Here is a 22,352-nt window from a genome sequence, read left to right on the forward strand (position 1 = left end):
GATATTACATTGATCCTGGTCCCGATTATACTGGCTGCCACAGGGCCATCTTTAGTATATCCGGCGCCATGCTGCAAAGATCCCTCCGGCGCCTCCCCCCCTATTTCCCAGAGTTTCCAACCTTTTTACGGCACTGCCGGCAGCTTTACTGGGCCGGAGGAGTCGGGCAGTGGCTGGAGGACGGCTCCTCTGGTGAGGAAGAGGTGGAGGCTCCGGGCACCGCACTGCTTCGGCGCGGCATGGCGGAGGCGGGTGAGGGCAGTGAGCTGATGCCAGGAGGTGCCACGTCCAGCCTCTGCCTCTTCCCTGGTGCCCTCCAGAACTTCGCGCCCCGGCGCCCTGCTCCACTTGCCTCTATGGGCAAGACGCCCCAGGCTGCCAATTAGTTTCTGGGCCCTAGTCAAAGTGCTGGTTTTGACCTGTCTACATTTTTGTACACCTTTACAGTCATACCTTGGGTTACAGCCGCTTCAGGTTGAGTTTTTTTCAGGTTGCAGACCGCCGAAATCTGGAAGTACCAGAACGGGTACTTCTGGGTTTTGACAGTCGCGCATGCATAGAAGCGCTAAATTGCACTTTGTGCATGCGCAGAAGTGCCGAATCGCAACCCATGCGTGCGCAGACACACAGACACGGGTTGCGAATGCTGTGGGTTGCGGACGTGCATCCAGCACGGATCACGTTCACAACCTGAGCGTCCACTGTACTTGGCTGGAGAACTGCATTGCAAAATTCAGAGGAGTGCAAGTTTTGAAGGATGGGTGCATTTCAGTTCTTCTATTGTTTAAGAAAGCACAAATTAGGTAGGTTCACCTTTCAATGCAAAGTGAAACGAATTTCTCTCCACCCGTAGTATTACAGAGATTCTAGTACTGTCTCATCCAAACTAATTTAGTGCCAGTATCCCTGGACTTCGGGAAAGTGAGAATCACTTAGCATTATAATTGGGACAGGGAGGGGGAGTGTATGGAACTGCTTCAAGGCTGGGGGACATTCTGGGAGGTCCACAGACTGAAGTGAGTGGTGGGAGAGATTTGTCCGCATGCTGTTCTTCCACATATGGATTGCTTTCAACCTCATATGGCTTTCTGCAGCACAGACATCCAACATGTGGAACATCCTACGAGTTTGCATAAAAGGAGATTTGCTTTGTAGTGTTGGAAAACAAAATTCCAAGCTGTTTTCATCTTTGGGTTTAAAACAAATAACTTTTTTTCAAAAGGAATGAGAAGCCAATTCAGCTCTGCAAAATTAGCCAACTCCACTCATTCTGTCCAGGCTAGGAAGGATGGAAAGAAACTTTCTCCTATAGAGCTCAACCCAACCTCATAGGATTATTTTTTGAGTGTGGAATTTAACTTCCCAGAGGCCAAAGTTTGGATGTGAACTCATTCTGGAATTTCTTATTTGGTTTAGGAGAAGGAGCTGTCAACAAGCTACTTTACCCCATCCCCAAAATCCTTTTTCTCACTTTGCTTAAAACATCCCATCAAATGGCTTTATTTTGTCCCCGAATTCTTGACCCTTTTGCTCATCCTCTGCAAATATCCATTCCCATGTACCATTGAAGGTCCGTATAGTTAAAGCTATGGTTTTCCCAGTAGTGATGTATGGAAGTGAGAGCTGGACTGTAAAGAAGGCTGATCGCCGAAGAATTGATGCTTTTGAATTAAGATGCTGGAGGAGACTCTTGAAAGTCCCATGGACTGCAAGAAGAACAAACCTATCCATTCTGAAGGAAATCAGCCCTGAGTGCTCACTGGAAGGTCAGATCCTGAAGCTAAGGCTCCAATACTTTGGCTACCTCATGAGAAGAGAAGACTCCCTGGAAAAGACCCTGATGCTGGAAAGATTGAGGGCACAAGGAGAAGGGGACAACAGGGGACGAGATGGTTGGACAGTGTTCTCGAAGCTACGAACACGAGTTTGACCAAACTGCGGGAGGCAGTGGAAGACAGGAGTGCCTGGCGTGCTCTGGTCCATGGGGTCACGAAGAGTTGGACACGACTAAACGACTAAACAACAACAATGTACAATTGAAACATCAAGAAAGTGGCGAAAAGATTATTTCTGGAAAGGGATAAACCGACGTCAGTAATCTCTGCTCTGATAACCTCCCGATTGGATAACCTCAAATGTGCTGTACATGTGTCCAAGATTCTGGTCTAGATTGACCCAGCAGCCTCTTCTTACGTTATTAAGGCCCTTTCCACCGAATGTTAGGGTGTGGGCAGGATGATGTTGGTGGAGATACTAGGATGCTTTTGTATAATGAGCTGCTCAAGGCGATTATCTCACTCCCACACCATTATCTCAAGCAAGGTAAATCCAGCAGTGTCAAGGGCTTTTCTGCAGTTGCAGTATAATTATGGGTATCTAGTTTCATCATTTTAATTATTTAATGCAGAGTTGGCAAATGCCACTCGTGTCTGATAGTCGTTGTTGTTGTTGTTTAGTTATTTTAGTCGTGTCCGACTCTCCGTGACCCCATGAACCAGAGCATGCCTTGGAAACTCTCACTTCTCAAAGCTGCTCCTTTTTTATGTCCATGGAGTTTTCTTGGCAAAATACTGGAATGGACTGCCAGTTCCTTCTCTAGGTGGATCACATTTAGTCTAAACTCTCGGCTATGACCTGTCCATCTTGGGTGGCCCTGCACGGCATAGCTCATAGCTTCTCTGAGTTATTCAAGCCCCTTCGCCAAGACAAGGCAGTGATCCATGAAGGGGGATAGTCATTATGTGGTCCCCCCCCCCCAATTTTTTCAATTGATTTTCCAGATTAATAACAACACAAACAAACAAACAAACAAACAAACATAAATCCTAACTGTAATAGTTCCGCTTTTGTTAACATTGTTAAGTGACTTCCTCGAATCCCCCTGGCTGAGTTTCAGTGTATATAATTGTAGCAGTTTTCCAAAACTAATTTCTCATAAAATTTACTTACTCCGTTAATATCTTTCTTTTTTTTTCATATTCTTCTTGTGTTTTCCAATTCTTGGCCAGCAAAATCCTAGCAGCAGTTGTGGCATACAAAAACAATCTAGCATCTTTCTTGGGCAATTCCAGACCTATTATTCCAAGAAGAAAGGCTTCTGGTTTCTTAATAAATGTATATTTCAACATTTTTTTCAGTTCATTATAAATCTTCTCCCAGAAGTCTTTCACCTTGGGGCAGGTCCACCACATATGATAGAAGGTACCTTCTTTTTCTTTACATTTCCAACATAGATTATCACTATTGTGATAAATCTTTGCTAATTTTACAGGGGTTAAGTACCATCTATACATCATTTTCATAACATTTTCCTTTAACACCATACATGCAGTGAACTTGACCCCTTTCCTGCACAACCTTTCCCGGTCTTCAGACATTATGTTATGTCCCGCATCTTTTGCCCAATCTATCATGGGGGATAGTCATTATAGTCCCATATTATTGGACACACTATCCTTTAGTTTTCAGAGCAGGCCTGGCAAGGTAGATCAACAACAGTGGCGGAGCTTCATGCTCCGGCACTGGGGGGGAGAGATCAGGCGTGGCCGTGGCTGGTGCACATCCCGGAGGGCGTGGCGCGTGTCCTGGGGGCATGGTGCACCGCCTGCGGGGGTGTGGCACCCAGTATGCAGGGGGCAGCCGCGATGGCGCCCCACCAGGATCGTGGCGTCAGGGGTGGTGCTCTGTGTTTTAATTAATTAATTAATTAATTTTTAAAAATGTCTTAAGGTAAAGGTACCCCTGCCCGTACGGGCCAGTCTTGCCAGACTCTAGGGTTGTGCGCTCATCTCACTCTAAAGGCCGGGAGCCAGCGCTGTCCGAAGACACTTCTGTGTCACATGGCCAGCGTGACAAGCTGCATCTGGCGAGCCAGCGCAGCACACGGAACGCCGCTTACCTTCCTGCTGGTAAGCGGTCCCTATTTATGTACTTGCACCCGAGGGTGCTTTCGAATTGCTAGGTTAGCAGGTACTGGGACCGAACGACGGGAGCGCACCCCGCCGCGGGGATTCGAACCGCCGACCTTTCGATTGGCAAGTCCTAGGTGCTGAGGCTTTAACCCACAGTGCCACCCGCGTCCCTTAAAAAATGTCTTACCACCACCCCAATCCTTACGTGTGTTATGACAGACTCCCTCACTGAAGATGGGAGCTGGGTAAAGTGACCGATTTTCTGAGTGTTTAAAAAAATCGGACTCTTCCCATTAACAATGCTGGAGTGGTCTGTTTTGAGTGCTTATGGTAAGGTTTCTTTATTAAACTAAACTCGGGGGTTTTGCTTGAGCAAAGGATGTCATGCATCCACTTATCCCAGAAAGCAGTGAGGAGGCACTTCTGGAGCAAAACTAGACTTTTTATTGATTTGCACTCAGTGGGGTTTTTCAACTCATGTGAGGCGCAAATACGTAGTTTAAGGCAAACACTATATAGCCTGAAGCACTATGTAGCCTGAAGCAGCACTCTTGCTTAAATGTAGTCTCAGGAAAGACTTCCACCTAGAATGGCTATTTGTGTTTCTACAACAGCAACAATCTCAAAGCCTCTTCTAAGACTTTTACTTTCCTCTCAGGGGATCAGATAGGGTTAATCTGCTGAGCTAACCCTAGTCTCTCTGGAAAAGGTCCCTGTCTAAGTGACAGGCAATCCCTATCTAACCATTTAACTATAAAGTTCTGGATTTTTAAATTTTCAGTCCCTCCTGATTGGCTGATTTTTTAAAAAACACAAATGGGACATAAATGACATCCTGCACATCCGCTTTTCCAATCTTAAATTCAGTTCTCTGCCTTTCTGCAGCAATTTTGCATTAAAAAAAAAAATCCCCATGAAAATTCTTCAGTATCTTAGGGCACATTTCTCTTAATGAATGTATTTTATATGCTGTTATGGCAAATGTAATTTTTTTTTTTTTTTGCAAGCAACTTCTCCCAATGTGATGTCTTTTTGTGTGTAATTTCCACAAATATTTTCATTTTTATGCACAATTTCCCCATGTGTCAGCTGCAGTCCTGCTTGCAGCTTAGAGAGGAAGAGCAATGGCTGGAGAGTACAGTGGTACCTCAGGTTAAGAACTTAATTCGTTCTGGAGGTCTGTTCTTAACCTGAAACTCTTCTTAACCTGAAGCACCACTTTAGCTAATGGGGCTTCCTGCTGCCGCTGTGCCGCCGCTGCATGATTTCTGTTCTCATCCTGAAGCAAAGTTTTTAACCCAAGGTAATATTTCTGGATTAGTGGAGTCTGTAACCTGTAGCGTATGTAACCTGAGGTACCAGTATACTTGGAACCACCTGTCTACAAGCTGTCCATGGCATCAACAAACAAATTCCCATAGTGGAAAAGCACAACTCCTTAAGTCAACAGGGAGGGAGGGAATGCATTTATTTATGTATTTTAGCCCAAATCAAATTACTCATCCAGTTACGTAACAGCAGTTTTACCATATGTAAATGATTATGGGAGTTAGCAATTTCCGCACTATAAAACATCAGTTCCAAGCAAAAGTATAACATGTCGACATGAGCTAGCATTAAAGGCTCTGATTTCCTTAGGGCCTATCCGATTTTGGGCTGCATATACACCATATATTTAAAGTACATGACTCCCACCCCACCCCCCTCATATAATCCTGGGAACTGTAGTTTGTTAAGGCAGCCCATGTAGTTTTGCCGTTGCCTGATGATTATTGGCTTGTGGTAATATAAAAGTTGGCATTTTCATTGGTGGCCCCCGTTTTTGGTAATGCCCCATCGATGATGGCATTCCATTGGCTCCTGAGGACACACCTCTTTAAGCAAGCATTTCCCTGAACTGAACAGCAGGTTTGTTTGTCTGTTTGTTTGTTTATTAATATGCACATACAACCAAACATATACTCACTTATTTCAAAAAACTTGAGTACAAACAAATACAAAGAATACAAAAATAAATACTACACCTATGTGACTTCCCTCCACCAGTGTACGTCATTTCTAATTCCTTAATATGCTTATTTACCTTGAAATTTTTATCTCTCATCCTTATGAACATCAGGTTTTCTTGTTTTGACTGTTTGCTTTATGGCATAGCTTAACTAAGGATGTTTTAACGCCCTAGTGGATTTTTATCGTGGATTTTAATTATATATTGATTTTTACAGTTGTAAACTGTTTGGAAGCCATTTTGGTAAATAGGTGGTATATTAATATATCAATTAATTAATGATAATTGAAGTGGCTGGGAGTTGTAGCTCTGTGAGGGGTAAAATGCAGATGCTTTGGGACGCTTTAAGTGCATGGTGTGTACACAGCCTTGATTTATGACAAAACAAGTTGGAATTGAATCAAATGGCTGGAACCCGAAACCAAAGCACTCCATACTGCAACACTGTGTTGCATATCCTACAAGTAGTCAGCAAAATATTGTAATAATAATTTTTAATAATTTTATTATTTGTACCCCAACCATCTGACTGGGCTGCCCCAGCCACTCTGTGCAGCTCTATCAGACTGTATTATTCCTGCTTGCAGATTGGGGGGAGGGGGAGCACCTGCACATAGGATACTTTAGCACAGGGGTCAGCAAACTTTTTCAGCAGGGGGCCAGTCCACTGTCCCAAATACCTTGTGGGGGGCCGGACTATATTTTTTTTGGGGGGGGAGGGAATGAATGAATTCCTATGCCCCACAAATAGCCCAGAGGTGCATTTAAAATAAAAGGACACATTCTACTCATGTAAAAACACCCTGATTCCCGGACCATCCGCAGGCCAGATTGAGAAGGCGATTGGGCCGCATCTGGCCCCTCGGCCTTAGTTTGTCTACCCATGCTTTAGCACATCAGGGAAGAAACTTAAGGTATGGCATAGCCCACTAATTTATGAAGCTACCTCCCTTCGTGAAAAGAGCTAGCTCACCCCACATTCAGAAGTGGTTTGGTCCTAGGATGCTTCTACAACAAGGCTCTGCTGATTTGCGTACCCCAGTTTAAATTGTGGATAATGCTCTTCAGGGTTTAAAGGAAAAGCAACTGCAAGGGGGATGTAAGAGGATAAGGCTAGGACCAGCTGCCTCATTAAGATAACCACAGCTGTGGACTATCAGAAAAAAGGAGCCTTCACCAGATTGCACAATTACTCCATGAAGTCACCATCCACCACATGGTCTCTTCTTTGGCCAGAATTGTAGCTTGTAGGAATGAGGGTTGAAGCAAAAAATAAATAAATGACCAAATAAATATGGGCACTTAAGTAAAGATCAGGAAAACCAAGAAGGCACCAGATTTTGCACAGACAAAAACATGCACACGCACACGTAACAAGACAGTTCTTGGTGCTTTCTCGAAAGGAGGACTTTTTCCAGCTTGCAAGCAAACAGTCTCATGCTTTTGAAGACTCGCAGACCAAAGCACCATTTCTCTGTAATTATCTGCAGAGCCCTATGGCACCCCATGCTATAATCAGCAAATGCAAAGGATGACAACTACACATGAGTAATTTGGTATATATTATTATGATACACATTTACTTGCTGGTATAATGAGAGCCAAACAAAGGTCAGGACAACATTCTAGAATACGGGATGTATCCAGCCAAGTCCAACTCAGAATAGACCCATTTAAATTAATAGACCTAAGCTAGTCAGGTCCATTAATTTTGACGGGTCTACTCTGAAATGTATTGGATTGAATGCAACCCTATACTGAGATTTTTCCGGACACAGAGGCCACAGCTGCTCTGTAGATGGTCTGTACATTTTAAGCCTTTAATTGGACATTTGCTGGTTGCCGCCAGCCTAGTGATTGCTAGATACTGGAATGATTTGGAGGAGTGTCTGTCATGCCTTGGTAGTAAAAGTTCTGGCAGATTGCTCTAAGCGAAAAACTAAAATATAAGTTTAAAATGGCAGTGGGGGGGAAGTCTACAGACAAGTAGTGGAACAGTATCTCTTTATTGCATATGTGAACAACAAGGGACTCCCTGTAGCATACAGAATATTTTGATCTATTTAATTCTGGACACTAGGACATTATTTTAGAGATTCTAGGACATTTTCTTTTTATCCTAACACATGTCAATCATGTAGAACATGACAGTTTTTATTCTTGGAAGAAGGGGTGTCTTTCGAGATTTTGTTGTTTCTGTTATTGTACGGTGGCAATCCTTTTTGGGTGGTTTGGAGAAAATCAATAAAAACATAATTAAAAACAACACAGCTGGTTAAATGGAGGTGGGTGTTTGATCCAAAGATATATTGGGATTGAATTTTTAAATGCCCAATATATTTATTGGGTCCCTTTCAGACAATAACCCCCAAAACACACACACCAGTAATGTAGGGCTAGCCCCAAGCCAGCATTATCTTGTCCTTATGCAGTGATTGTCTAAAAAACGGACTTGAGGACTTAAGTAAAACATCTGACTGGCCCCCCTGGAAGCAGGCTGTTGGTCGGATCCTGTATGACTCTTCTTATGTTCTCCTCCTCTTGTCGTGGTTAATTGCTTCCTCCACCCCCTACAGCATGCAATTCACCATTTGCAGTCAACAAGCCATAAGCATGCACAGGTCAGTCATCTTGTGGACAACCAGCTGATCGCGATCAGGCAGCCTCAGCCTCTCCACATGTTTTCAAAATGGAAGCCAAGAGATGTGATGCTGGCCTCAACCTGAAGCTCCTCCCTCAAAATCGCACTGCGGTCCCTGTACTATTCACATCTGTGTCTCGACTTACGTAAATCTGAGTGCTTTCAGATGATCACTTTATTGAGCCTCCATCATGATTTGTTTGTAGGGAGATGAGATGATGTTGCTTATTGAATGAGGACGCATGATGATTTGTTTACAGGGAAGTTTGATAATCATGTGTTGCTGAGCAAGTGGGAAAGGGTCATGGCTGATTGGCACAGCATCTGCCTTGCATGCAAAAGGTCCCGGAAGGAGGTAAATATCTGGCATCGGTCAGGTGAGGCTGGGAGAAAAAAAACGGGAAACCGTTGCCAGTCAGTACAGACAGTACTGAGCAGGATGGACCAATGGTCTTAGTCAGTATAAGTATGCTGCTTTGTGTTATATCACACTTTCCACTGCATTTTCCCATCACAAGACGGGCATGTTCTTTTGGGGAAGTACGTTGGTTGTGCAAGACCTCGCAATCAGTGATAATTTTGCAACCTCAATTTGCCAATATGTGATTGAATCCTCTCTGAAAATAGTGACAGTCTAGATGTGCCAACAGCCGCCATAATAAACTGTTCACATTCAGTGGGACAGATTCCTTTCTCATATTTAATAACACTTTACAATTCAATATTATCAGTTGACCCCTCCTTCTGTATCTCCTCCAGACACTCCTCTTTCAGGCTTTAAATTTCTTTTTTTTCTTTTTAAAGCAGTCTTTTGATCTTCCTTGCATTTCCTCCTCCTTTGTCTTGTTGATGGAATACATTCATGAGTCTGCTCAGCCTTTCTGGCTATAATGAATAAATCATTGACTGCTGAGGTGACCTTTTCAGATATACTTTTTGTGAACAGAGCAGATTGTTGGGTTTGGCTGGTTTCCTCCCTGCTTCTTTTTGTTCCATCACCCCTTGCAGCCTTTCATATCAGCAGTTAAAAGTATTCCTTCTCAAATAAAGCCAAACAGCCTGCCTTCCAGATATGGGTGGGGGGCCTCCATCCCACAGGCCAAATTAGGCCCGACATAGATCCCAGTTGGGCCCATTTCCTCAAATCATACCCACCTGCCCTGCAGCTGGCATCAGGTGCACGGTGGTTAGAGATGCAAGTCGTTCAACTGCATGACTGTCCCATAAGGAACTTGATCAAACAGCTGATCGCTGCTGGAAGCAGGCTTGAAGTCACCACCTATCAGCTGATAGGTGGTGATTTCAATTCCGCTAGTCTGTGGTGCTTCAAAGCACCACATAGGGTCAATGCAAGCCCTATGTGGTGCTTTGAAGTTCCTATGATCATCATCTGATGTTATTATGGTGGCAGGTGAGCCTATTCTGTCCTCCCCACCCCAACCCCAGGGTAGGAGAGATAAGTATCCGGCCCACTAACCAGATCAGGTTCCCCGCCCTGCTTAGATTCTAGGAATGTGAGAAAAAATTTAAACCTACATCTCTCATTTTACAAGTTTTCCACTGGAAAAAAGTGGAGTGGGAGGAAGAGAGACTTTAAGAACTAATTTATGGTGTATTTCAAAGCCTTTAATTTCAGGGTGAGCCAAAGAGGGCCTGTTAGTGAGAAGGAATCTAGAATATTTTGACATCTGTGCCTATACACAGACTCTGTAAGATTTGTCTGTTGTCCTGCCAAGATCCTTTTTGTGTTTAAACAGACTAAAAACGACTTAATCCTTTTTAGTTTTGTTTTTAAAATAAATCCCCTTTCCTCCCCAATTAATGCCAGGGAATGAATGGTGCCTGCATAAGAGCGACTGCCTTATTAATTTATAACTTTCCTCTTTTCAAGGCAGCAGGGAGGCGGCGGGATTTATATCCCTCGAGTTAATGCATTGATGTTTTCTGAATTGATTTATTTCCCCTAGATCCATGCATCACCGTGGACCTGAAGGTCAACACGTCCTACTTCCTTCAGAATTAAGGCACGCTCCTCCACACAAAAACATTCCCAACAAGCATGCCAGCTTGATTATACCTTTAATCAAGGAAACTATGGACATGGCAGCTGCCTCCAATGTGAGCGAGGCAACAAGTTACATATCTAGGCCATTCACAATACAGTTGAATCCCACGCAAAGCAAAAGGTGGTGTGTTGATCCATAGGGGCAAGTCCCATAATCCTGTCAGTTTGCATTTCTTAGTGCAGAGAGTATCGATCTGATGTGTAGAGATCTTTCCTATTCTACTTAATTCAAGAGGGTTCTGGAAGCTTCTGGGAGTTTCTCTGTGTGAAAGAAACAAGCAGAAGGGTTGTGCTGTTTGGGTTTTTCCCTCAGATAAGCTGAGTACAGCTGGTTTAAACTGGTTCTGTTATCTCTTTCTGTCAAGATCATGCAGACTATAATAATAAGGCCAGAAGAAGCCTGAGTTTCACTCTTTCTATCGCTCTTCCTTCTGGTGTGGTGTTCTGTACATAATATGCTTAGTGTTAAGGTTTAGTCTTATTGTAAGTTATTGTAAGTTTAAGTTAAGTCTGCTGCAACTGGATTTCTTATGGACAGTGCCAATCGCTGAATGTATTGGATTTGTGACCATTTGCCTTCAGTAGCAGTAAAACTCTGTTGGATGAAATGCAATTGCCTCTGGTCTATTCTTTGGGAATCCTACAACGTGTTTAAGTTTTTACTCTGCTAACTACACAGTCGTACCTCGGAAGTCAAAACGGAATCCATTCCAGAAGTCCGTTCGACTTCCAAAACGTTTGAAAACCAGAGCACGGCTTCTGATTGGCTGCAGGAGGCCAATGCCGTCGGATGTTTGGCTTCCAAAATCGTTCGAAAACTGGAACACTCAATTCCGGGTTTCGATCGTTTGGGAGCCGATTTGTTCAGGAGCCAAGGCGTTTGAGATCCAAGGTATGACTGTACATTGGAATCTGCTCTGGATCAGTATTGAGTAGAATTTCAATGACAAATCCACCACTGGGCATATATTTATCAGGAGCAGCCACTTTACAAACTAACAAGCCTTACTCTGCCTAATAGTGCCAGTTAAAGCCCATCTTAGTTCAGTGCCCTGTTCTCACAGTGGCCAACCACATGTTTATGGGATGCCTATGTGCAGGGCCTGAGTGCAGCAGCACTCTCACACTTGCAGTTCCCTGCGATGGCAATCAGAGGCATATTCCTTACAAATATTCTTCATTGCACAGGCAGGCAGCTAGATGAAGTTTGCAAAGGGGTGGGAACAAATGCCAGTGACAGAGTGTTGTTACTTATTTTATTCAAAGCAACTAAGAAGTAATCTCCTCCCTTTTAATTTCAGGTATACTATTCTTGCGGCGCACAGTTCAACTTGTTGGAAAGAGGTCTTATTTTATCACCTGGTTTCCCAAACAATTACTCATCAGGCATGCACTGTATTTGGCAGTTCTTTATCCCTGCTGGAACATACCTCATGTTGGAAATTTTTGACTTCGATGTGTTTGAAAGCATCAGCGAAAATCCACATGTCTGGGGTGGTTTCCTTTCTCTTCCAAAAAACACAAACGAGGAGCTTTCCCCCACTGAGGAAAATGCAGACTTCCCCACCACCTTTCCTACTAAGGGTATAATTTTCGAAGAGTCTCACTCGAAGGATTTTTATAATCTTCATGATGATAGATTTCCAGAGGCCACCTCTCAGAAACAGGAGTCTAAGCATTTCCAGCAAACGCAAGGACCCAAAGAGTTAGCGGTTACTCAGCCTAGTGAGCTGCCCTTAATAGGAGCTACCAGTGCCACTTTGCCAGGACAAATTTTGGGTGGAGTACAAGGGGATCAAAACCCGAAGGACAAAATACTGTTTGCTCACCTTGCTGCCAGGGGAGGAAGCGAGAATTCAGAAGGCCCTAAACAACATTTAGGAAATGTGACTTTTGCAGAGGACATGACCATTTCAACGGTGGCCTTGCCAACAGATGCTTCCTCCACGCCACTGTCCTCAATTGATGTTTGTCCCCATGATGTCTTGTACGTCTCTGACCTCACTGCCTTCTCTTCTCGCTTCTGCGGAACAAATTCACCGCTGAACAAAAACATGACTTTTGGGTCTTCTCTGAAGATGGTGGAAGTCATTGTGGAGCTGATCACGACCACGGATCGCGGGCGAGGCTTTGCGATGCTCTTTGAGTACAAGAATGATACAGAACTGGTAGCTGTGAGTGACTCAAACGAGGGGATAGAAAATATGATGATGCTGATGATAATAGCAGGGATAGTCTTCTTTGCACTTGTTCTTTTGTCCTCGCTCTGTATAGCTTGCAGGTAGGTGCTGCCCTTGTTGACTCGTTTTTGAACCCTTAACTTGAGATGGGGAAGAAGTTCAATTCAGTTCACATTTCAAGACCGACCTGCTGCATTTGCACTTTCTGAAATAATATCTGAACAAAAGCACAGCCACCCTAAATTTGCATTGTTCTGAATTTTGTGATGCAGTTCTCCAGCTAGGTAATAATGTGTACCAAAAATTGCATATACAGTGGTACCTCCGGTCACAAACTTAATTCGTTCCAGAGGTCCGTTCTTAACCTGAAACCGTTCTTAACCTGAGGCGCGCTTTCACTAATGGGGCCTCCCGCTGCTGCCGGGCCGCCGGCGCGCGACTTCCGCTCACATCCCGAGGCAAAGTTCACTACCAGGAGCATCTACTTCTGGGTTACCCGAAGCGATCATAAGGAAGATGGTACGTAACCCGAGGTTCCACTGTATATTAGGGGAAAGTGTGCAAAAATATATATTAGTGGTAATAACATACAAAGTGCATTATATTTGGGGAAATTGCTTGTAAACATGTGTATATTACTCAGCATGGATACAAAAATGTGGTTATTAGGCTACATTTGCACTAACAAGCTGACAAATTTTTTTTAAGATGTTTTAAAAATGCAAATTGCTGCAGAAATGTGGAGAACTGAATTTAAGATTGGAAAAATGAGAAACAGAGAACTGAAATTTAGTGCTTCGTTGATCCCTACCCTTAACTTTCATTTAAGAATTATCGCTCTCCGCTGAGGGATGCCTTCCAATGAGGGATGCCAGCCGATAAGAATATTACTAAGCTACGTCTGATTGCTTCATTAAATTAATAAATTAAAAACATTTTAATTGCTTTAAAAGGTACCCCAGACTAATGGGGCAGTAGAGTTCTTCTTAATTAAAAAACAAGTGCTTATATTAAACAAAAACCACCTGCACGTACTATCTTTGAAGAGACATTTTAGAGAGAGTACCTCTTCAGAGATGATGCATAGTGAACTATGCCTATTGTCTAAAAACAAAAAAAGGATACTCTTTTCCCCCCTGTAGACCTTTTTCTTTCCTTGTAGGCAAATTTGTGCAGATTTTATTGATTGAATAAATTGACTGAAATTCATACGATTAATTTAGTCTTTCCTTCATTGAGGGACAGCTCCAAATGTCATCTTTGTGTCTTGTTGCCCAGCCTGCAAAGACGGAATAATTTACAACCAAGTGATTTTTGCCGTATATCAGTCATGGATGTCATAGAGCATTTATTTATTCTTCCTACATTTTTATTCTACCTTTTATCTAAGGAGCTCAAGGTGGCATACATACTACTCTCCCTCGCCATTTTATCCTCACAAAAACCCTCTGAGATAGGTTAGGCTGAGAGCGAGTGACTGGCCCAAGGTCTTCCAGTGAGCTCCATGGTCAAGTCGGGATTCGAACCCTGGTCTCCCAGGTCCTAGGTCCAACACTGCAACCACGATGCCACGCTGGCTATCTTAATCTGGACCCAACCTTACGTCCTTTGCACTGGGCTCCAGTTGGTGAATCTCTTCTAATAAAAGTACAAGGCTGGTAAAGTGAATTAGCCACTTCAGGAGGCAAATGCCAAAGGACGGAGAAGCAGACAGAACCATGTGAGCCATGTGGCTTGCTCAGCAACCCCTAAACTAGCATGCTGCTCTGAGGTGCGGTGGAGGACCCTGTCCCATGGCTGTTGTTGAAAAAAAAGAGATGGCTACAGTTTGGGCCATCTTTTATACAGTTGTGCCTTGGATCTCAAATGCCTTGGCTCCTGAACAAATCGGCTCCCGAACGATCAAAACCTGGAAGTGAGTGTTCTGGTTTTCAAACGATTTTCGGAAGCCGAACATTCAGCACAGCTTCCGTGGCTTCCGATTGGCTGCAGGACGCTCCTGCAGGCAATCAGAAGCCGTGCCTTTGTTTTTGAACGGTTCTGGGAGTCGAACGCATTCTGTTCGAGAACCAAGGTACGACTGTACAGTGGACCCTCTGGATATGAATTTAATTCATTCCGGGGGTCCATGCGCACCCTGAAAATTTCGTAAGAAGAGGAGCTGCTTCTGCGCACGCACGTGGTTTGATAGTGCGCTTCTGCGCATGCGTACACGGCGAACCCCGGAAGTATACACTTCGGGGTTGCTGCGTTCGCAGCCTGAGGGTTACGTTACCCGAAGGTAACATAACCTGAGGGTCCACTGTACGGTGGTACCTCGGGTTACATACGCTTCAGGTTACAGACTCTGCTAACCCAGTAAAAGTACCTCGGGTTAAGAACTTTGCTTCAGGATGAGAACAGAAATCGTGCTCCAGTGGCACGGTGGCAGCAGGAGGCCCCATTAGCTAAAGTAGTGCTTCAGGTTAAGAACAGTTTCAGGTTAAGAATGGACCTCTGGAATGAATTAAGTACTTAACCCGAGGTACCACTGTATATGGAATTGGGAAGGTGCCATTTTGCTTTTTTTGCCTCAGGTAGCCAAATGTCTTGGGCTGGACCTGGGAAACAAAAACCCAAAGTCCCAAACCACTGTTGTAGGGTGTCTGAGGGGAAAGTGCTGTAACATAAACACTAATTATTAGTCTCTGTTACTGAAAACTGACTCTAGGCAGCGTTCAACCTCGGCTCTTCTGTAGCTCAACATCGCAAATTAGCTGACGACCGTTTCTGGAGTAAAAGCCTGCACAAAAAAAGCGAATAACCTGTTTTCCGAACATGCCCTGCTTTCTCCTTCTCCTCACCGTGGCCTGTCCTTGGGAGAACCAGAACTTGGCTACCCCTCGCCTCATCTCTCCTATTCTTTTTTATCGTTACCATCCCTATTATTACTGCTTTTAATCTGCCGGTTGCTGGCTAAAAGTAGCAGCTCCCCACCTCTGCAGGCAGCCCGAAAGGCGCAGGCCAAATCTAGCACCCTGGCACTATTCTAATTGAGTGTGTGTGTGTGTGTGCGTATCTGTGTGTGTCTGCTGTAGACACTCATTCCCTTCAGCTCTCTGGGAAACTCCAAGATTTTGCCACACTGTTGTCTTTGTTTACTGGTTGGGGAAAGGAATGAAAGCCTCAGTTGTTGGTTGGCCAATAATTCTAATTACTTTTGGCCATGAGGCCAGGCCTGGGTTAGCAGCGAGGCTGTTTTTCACCCCTCTTCTTTCCCAAGCCCCCAAGAACAAGAGGCTCGTCCACCTTATTTAATTTGAATCGTGCCCTGCAGAGTCCTGAGGGTTTGGGGGTCCCCCTCCCGCCCCACTCTGTGGCTGTGAAGTATGAAGAGGCCTTGCAACAGAAACCAAGCTCTGTTGCAGCGCTGACCTGCCAAGGAGCCGTTTCTGACGGCAACCACTGTGCTACCCGCCGCCTTATCAGAAGAGAATGAGCTTGTTATTCCCTCTCGGCTCCTTGCAGGCAACCCCAAAGGCTGCCACCCCTCCTCTGTTTTTAAACTTAACCCAAAAAAGAGGAGCGCGGTAAGGCTGTATTTCTTAGAGCCCAAGCTGGCCTCACTCTGTGGGGTTGTGGAGCTCACTTGACCAGTTTAGAGCCAATGACTGTCTCTATCTTTGGTGGCCGACAACTTGTGTATCCCTGTACCCAGAATGTGTGTGTGTGTGTGTGTGTGTGTGTGTGTATTTGAGACTCAGATACCAAAAGGGTCCCTTTCACCATTGTCAACCATCTTGGACCCTCAGCAGGTGAGGCCTTGTTGGTGCTGCCACCACTGTGGGGTGGAATTCATGGTTGCCATTAACCTGTGATAGGGCCTTCTCGGTGGTGGCTCCCCATTTGTGGAATGTCCTCCCTGGTGAGGAGCTTACTGACTTTCAGGAGGAATTTTAAAACATTCCTGTTTTAATGGCTGAACCTGGCAGCCCTGGCTGAGATAATGTTTTAAGCATGCTTTTGCTATTGCACTGTTCATGTGTTTGCTGCTTTGGGCTCCTTTGGGAGGAAGGATGGGATATCAATTGAATAAATAAATGAGTGTGTGTTTGTGTGTGCATAGTTATTTCCATGAGTAAGATAACTACTACTATTCAGTGCTCCCCCCCCCCCAAAATGTTTAGGGGTATTCTCATTTTCCTACTTATAGTGAAATACTGCCCCTCAATGGGGCCAAACTTAGATTCACCAAATGTTTAGGGGTATGTGTACCCCTGCGCACCCCCTCCAGATAAAAGCACTTCTACTACCACTACTTCTCAGCGATAACTATAATATGTCCAGATGCTACAAACAGTGCAGAATTCAGCTGTGAGACTGAAGCAGGTACTAGGAATCCCCTAATACTGACTCGGAAAGATCTTCATTAGCTGCCTGTTCATTTCCAGGCTGAATTTTATGTGCTGGTGTTGACCTATAAATCAAAGCTGGCACTTTTACCAGTGTCACCTAACACTGTTCCATACTTCCATAATTGACCCTTCAGTGTGACAGCACCTAAACTTTGGAACTTCCTGCCCCTTGATATTAAGCACTGTACTACCCTCAGCGCTTGCTAAAAATTATTATTATTATTTAAGCAAGCATATCCAGACGTATAAATATAACATTCATTTTAAAATGTCATTTTATTTCATAATGTGTGTGTGTGTGTGTAGATATATTTTTTATTAATGTTAATTTTAATCTGAAAATTTTAGCCTAACTTGTTTTTAATGGTGTTTTTTATCAGTAATTTTAATGTATGTTGTATCTAAACTTGCTTAGAGGTTTTGATATTTAAGTGGTACATAGGTAAATGTAAAGGGACCCCTGACCATTAGGTCCAGTCGTGGCCGACTCTGGGGTTGCGGTGCTCATCTTGCTTTATTGGCCGAGGGAGCCAGCGTACGGCATGACTAAGCCGCTTCTGGCGAACCAGAGCAGCGCACGGAAACGCCGTTTACCTTCCTGCCGGAGTGGTACCTATTTATCTACTTGCACTTTGACGTGCTTTTGAACTGCAAGGTTGGCAGGAAAGTGGTACATAAGTTCTGTTAAATAAAAACAAGTAAAATTAACATAAATGACTTGGAGCAGAGGTATCTAAATGAACAAATCTCACTGTGTCAGCCGGCCCAGCTCCTTAGATCTGTGTGAAAGGCCCTTCTCATAAACACATCACCAAGGGAAACACAGCAGGGGGTGGCACAAGAACTTCTGTTATAGCACCACCATTACTGAAATCCTTACCCCCAGAAGTACACCAAGTGCTGACATTTTTGATGCAAGGTTAAAACATGTCTGTTTGCCTGCATGTTGCATTATTATTATTATTATTATTATTATTATTATTATTATTAATCACCCACCCTTCACCCTAAGATCCCAGGGTGAGTTACAACATTAAAACACAATATTAAAAACTATTTAAAACAAGTTACCATTACAAAAATAAGGTGTATTCTGAAAAATAGACACGTGTTGAAAGCCAGGGTAAAGAGATGCATCTTCAGCATTCTCCGGAAGCTGTACAATGAAGCTGCCATATGAAGCTCCCTCCCCTGTGGGGAGGGAGTTCCACAGCTTAGGGGCTGCCACCAAGAAGGCCCTCTCCTGGGCTGTGACCCTCTGTGCCTCTGAGGTTGGAGGAACTACCAAGAAAGCACCCTCTGCTGATCTTAGCACCCAAGAGTGTTTCTAGGGAAGGAGGCAGGTCTTTCAGATATTTATTCATGACATATTAATTCGTTGCTGTATTTGGGCATTGTATTTTACTTCTGGGAATGTAATGTGCAATTTTGCCCGCTCCAAAAATGGGAACACCACTGTGGGTAGCCTGAATTTTTGGCTGTCTTTCTTCCTAGAAAGAGGTGCAGGATCTTTTTCAAGTGTGAGGGCCACATTCCTGTCTGAACAGTCTTCTGAGAGCCACATGCCAGTGGAGGGCGGGACCAGATGCAAAAGTTGGTGCAGCAATCCATGTACAGTAGACTAGCTTCTACAAACATACACCTCTCTCTATGCTCCACCCATACAAACAAGAGACATTATCAGAGCCTGTGGTGGGTTGTGGCCTGGGAAGAGTTCTAAGGCCAGATAGAGAACCCCTGTGTCAAAGGTTCCCATCTCCTGGTCTAGTAGATGATGCTGAACTTCCAGCTGCAAGGGCTGCTGAAATGTACATATTTGTGACGTTTCCTCTTGCCTCTTTCCCCCTCCCTCCCCTGCTCCCCCCACCCAACCCATTCAGGAAGAAATTGTGTCCCAAAAGGAGCTCTTTGGATGCACGCAGTGACCAAGAGGTTAGTGCTAATAGTTTGTGGTCTTGGTGGTTTGTGCAGGTTCTTGGTTTTTTCCTCTCTTTGATTCTTGTTGTTGTCTCCCTGAAGGTAACAACAACAACAACAATAATAATAATAATAAATTTATCATTTATACCCTGCCCATCTGGCTGAGTTTCCCCAGCCACTCTGGGCAGCTCCCAATCAAGTATTAAAAACAAGACAGCGTTAAATATTAAAAACTTCCCTGAACAGGGCTGCCTTCAGATGTCTTTTAAAAATAGGATAGCTACCATATTTTTCGCTCTATAAGACGCACCGGACCACAAGACGCACCTAGTTTTTGGAGGAGGAAAACAAGAAAAAAAATATTCTGAATCTCAGAAGCCAGAACAGCAAGAGGGATCGCTGCGCAGTGAAAGCAGCGATCCCTCTTGCTGTTCTGGCTTCTGGGATAGCAGCGCAGCCTGCATTCGCTCCATAAGATGCACACACATTTCCCCTTCCTTTTTAGGAGGGAAAAAGTGAGTCTTATAGAGCAAAAAATACGGTACTTATTTCCTTCACATCTGAAGGGAGGGTGTTCCACAGGGTGGGTGCCACTACCAAGAAGGCCCTCTGCCTGGTTCCCTGTAACCTTACTTCTCACAATGAGGGAACAGCCAGAAGGCCCTCGGCGCTGGATCTCAGTGTCCGGGCAGAATGATGGGGTGGAGACGCTCCTTCAGGTATACAGGACCAAGACCGTTTAGGGCTTTAAAGGTCAGCACCAACACTTTGAATTGTGCTCGGAAACGTACTGGGAGCCAATGCAGATCTCTCAGATGTTGACTTGGGAATGTTTTGAGTTGTAGAATGGGATCCAGAATGCTGCTGTTGATATCAATGAGCTGCAGCTGGTGATGCCGAGTCAAGAGAATGAAAACAACAACCACTCTGTTGACGGGAATGGAGCCGGTAAGCAGCAAATGTATAGGGTTTTTCCACGGTACTCTGTACAGAACAGTACTGCTGCAAAACCAGCAACACCCTGATGGTATTAAACTATAAATAATAATAAGACATATTTGTGTTTTCTGTAGTCACTTCCTACGATGGCAGCATGGAGTGCTCTCCTCGGCAAACAGACCAGGATATACCTTCTTCAGTGTCAGCAGTGACCACTGAGTCTGGAAGCGACGAGGTGTTTATTATTTCAGCCAGCCCTGGAGCTGGTGGCTTAAGTTTCACCTCCTACAGAATACAGGTAGAGAAAACCTTGGTGTGTTTTCAGTGAGACATTTTCAGTGAATGAGATCTTGGGCTGTGTTTTTAAGCATTTCCCCCCCTTCCAGTTGTCTCAAGGTTTGATTCACATGTGCATGTTCAACCAGTAATTCGCAGATTTTTCAAAAGCCAGGACACAGCTATAACCTCAAAATACAAGATGGGACCCACTTAACAATGTTTAGCTACAACTTGCAACCTTCAAATTTTGTTAGACTACAACTCCCATCATTCCTACCCATTTCCCATACTGATGGGATATGGGACTCCAGCAACATTTTTGGGGCCACAGGGTTAGCCACCATTAAATTTTGTTCTAACAAAAGGCAGCACATATTTTAAACCTGTGCTACACACAAACACACACACACACACACACACACACACACACACAAAAGGTGTAGCCATCTTGGTGCCCTCCAGATGTTGTAGACTACAATTCCCATTATTCCTGATCATTGGCCTTGCTGGCTAGGATTGATGTGGGTTGTAGTACAAAACATCTGGCGGGCAATGTCTACACAAATACATTGACCAAGAGAAAAGACACAGATTTAAATGAAATTCTGTGAGCTTTTCGTGATACAGGAAAATACTGAAATAAATTCTCCAAATTCCCTGGTGGTAGAATTGTGACTATAGTCTACTGCCTAGGATAGGAACATGCTCCCTGTCCTAAATCAAGTCAGAACTTCGCAAATAAGTACTTGTTTTCCACTTAGTTGCTGCTGTTCTTTTCTTTTCTGGATGTTATGCCAATGTTTATGGGGGTGTGAAATTTTGAACCTTGACAGTAAAAAAAGATCCTAGGATCACCCTCGCTTGAAATGCCTGTCTAGACAATGTGAACCTGTAAGCGGATTTGGAAAAGAAAAAAAAAAAGATTATCTAAATCCTTTTACTGAGAAGCAACTGTTGGTCAACAGTGGCTCCAGGATTCCTAGGGAGTGTGAGTCTGAGCTGTGATCATGGCAGGAGCCCAATGCTTCATGGATGAAAATAGGGACATGCTTGTAATTCCACTGTGCTCATAGTCAGAGTCAGCACCCAGCTGTCTTCTGTTACATTTTTTGGGGTTGTGTTTTCATACCACCTTTCTGCGTAACATTCAGGGGCAGCTGGATCAAGCCGCCATTTAAATTTCCCACAATGCCTCCAGTGGAAAATGGTGGTTAGGGCAGCCCCATGGTATTGTTTGGGCACTGCTGCTCTCTGTTGCTGTTGTCTACACCAGATAAATCCCCCAACAGCAGTATCCACTAACAGAGGAAGGGGCTCACCAATGGAGCATAGGATGTCTTTCTTTATAGAGGTCAGTCATCTATTTTTACAGCTGTCCATGATTTACCATTACTAAGGAACAGGAAATAAGAGCTGTCTCTAGCTCAATAATCCCGTTGAGATTATTGAACCCAAGTTAGCAAAGTCCATCAATTTCAACGTGTCTATTCTGAGTAGGACTAGCATTGGATACAACCCATTCTTGGCCGCTTAATGGATTGCCAAAAAAAGGGGGACAAAATATTTGCATAACCTTTGCTAGTACATGTGGCTGCTCAGCCTCATATCCAGGAGCTAATTGTTGGTGGGAACTTCAGATCCCCTCCTGCTCTCATTTGTTATGGTTATTGATCTTCAAACTGGACTTAGACTAGACAGCCCTTCAAACAGAGGACTCTCGCACAGAAGCCTGTCCTCTGACATCTCTACACACAGAGGAATGTCCTCTATAAAGCTTGAGACCCTAAACAGGAGCAGTTGGGAGTTTATGCTTCCAGCAAGAAAGCTAATCCACCACTGTTGAGAGTCAAGAGTGTGTCTGTCCAGGAAATGAGTTTTGAAATCCATGTAAAAACTGATTCTGTCTTCTAGAGATTATTCCAGTAGTGTTTCACTTCTGGGGCATAGGGTGAGCCAAGCTGGCGATTCCAGATTAATTCTCATGGCATTAATACAATTCCAGAGATATGCCCAAG

At 44.1% G+C, this 22,352-nt stretch overlaps 1 protein-coding gene and 1 long non-coding RNA gene across 7 annotated transcripts in view; one reads left to right on the forward strand and one right to left on the reverse strand.

Moving 5' to 3' along the window:
• LOC310666810 (uncharacterized protein) overlaps positions 1–22,352 on the forward strand; it is a 45,455-nt gene that overhangs the window by 18,302 nt on the left and 4,801 nt on the right. For all 5 annotated transcript variants that reach the window (XM_083418256.1, XM_083418255.1, XM_083418257.1 and 2 more), the window contains exons 2-5: positions 11,927–12,906; positions 19,080–19,131; positions 19,965–20,067; positions 20,193–20,356. In XM_083418256.1, coding sequence (XP_083274382.1) covers positions 12,014–12,906; positions 19,080–19,131; positions 19,965–20,067; positions 20,193–20,356 — 1,212 coding nt within the window. In that variant the 5' untranslated portion in view covers positions 11,927–12,013. The remainder of the gene's footprint in view (positions 1–11,926; positions 12,907–19,079; positions 19,132–19,964; positions 20,068–20,192; positions 20,357–22,352) is intronic.
• On the reverse strand, positions 11,865–16,440 carry LOC310666904. Of its 2 annotated transcripts, none has more exons than XR_014506083.1 (2): positions 15,649–16,440; positions 11,865–12,945 (listed from the first exon to the last, which is right to left on the reverse strand). It is a non-coding gene; the product is annotated as an uncharacterized lncRNA (long non-coding RNA). The 2 variants fall into 2 exon arrangements; XR_014506084.1 differs by having other exon boundaries at positions 15,610–16,440.

The sequence above is a fragment of the Podarcis tiliguerta genome (assembly GCF_965153285.1).
Source record: "Podarcis tiliguerta genome assembly, chromosome: 16".
Taxonomy (NCBI): Eukaryota; Metazoa; Chordata; class Lepidosauria; order Squamata; family Lacertidae; genus Podarcis; species Podarcis tiliguerta.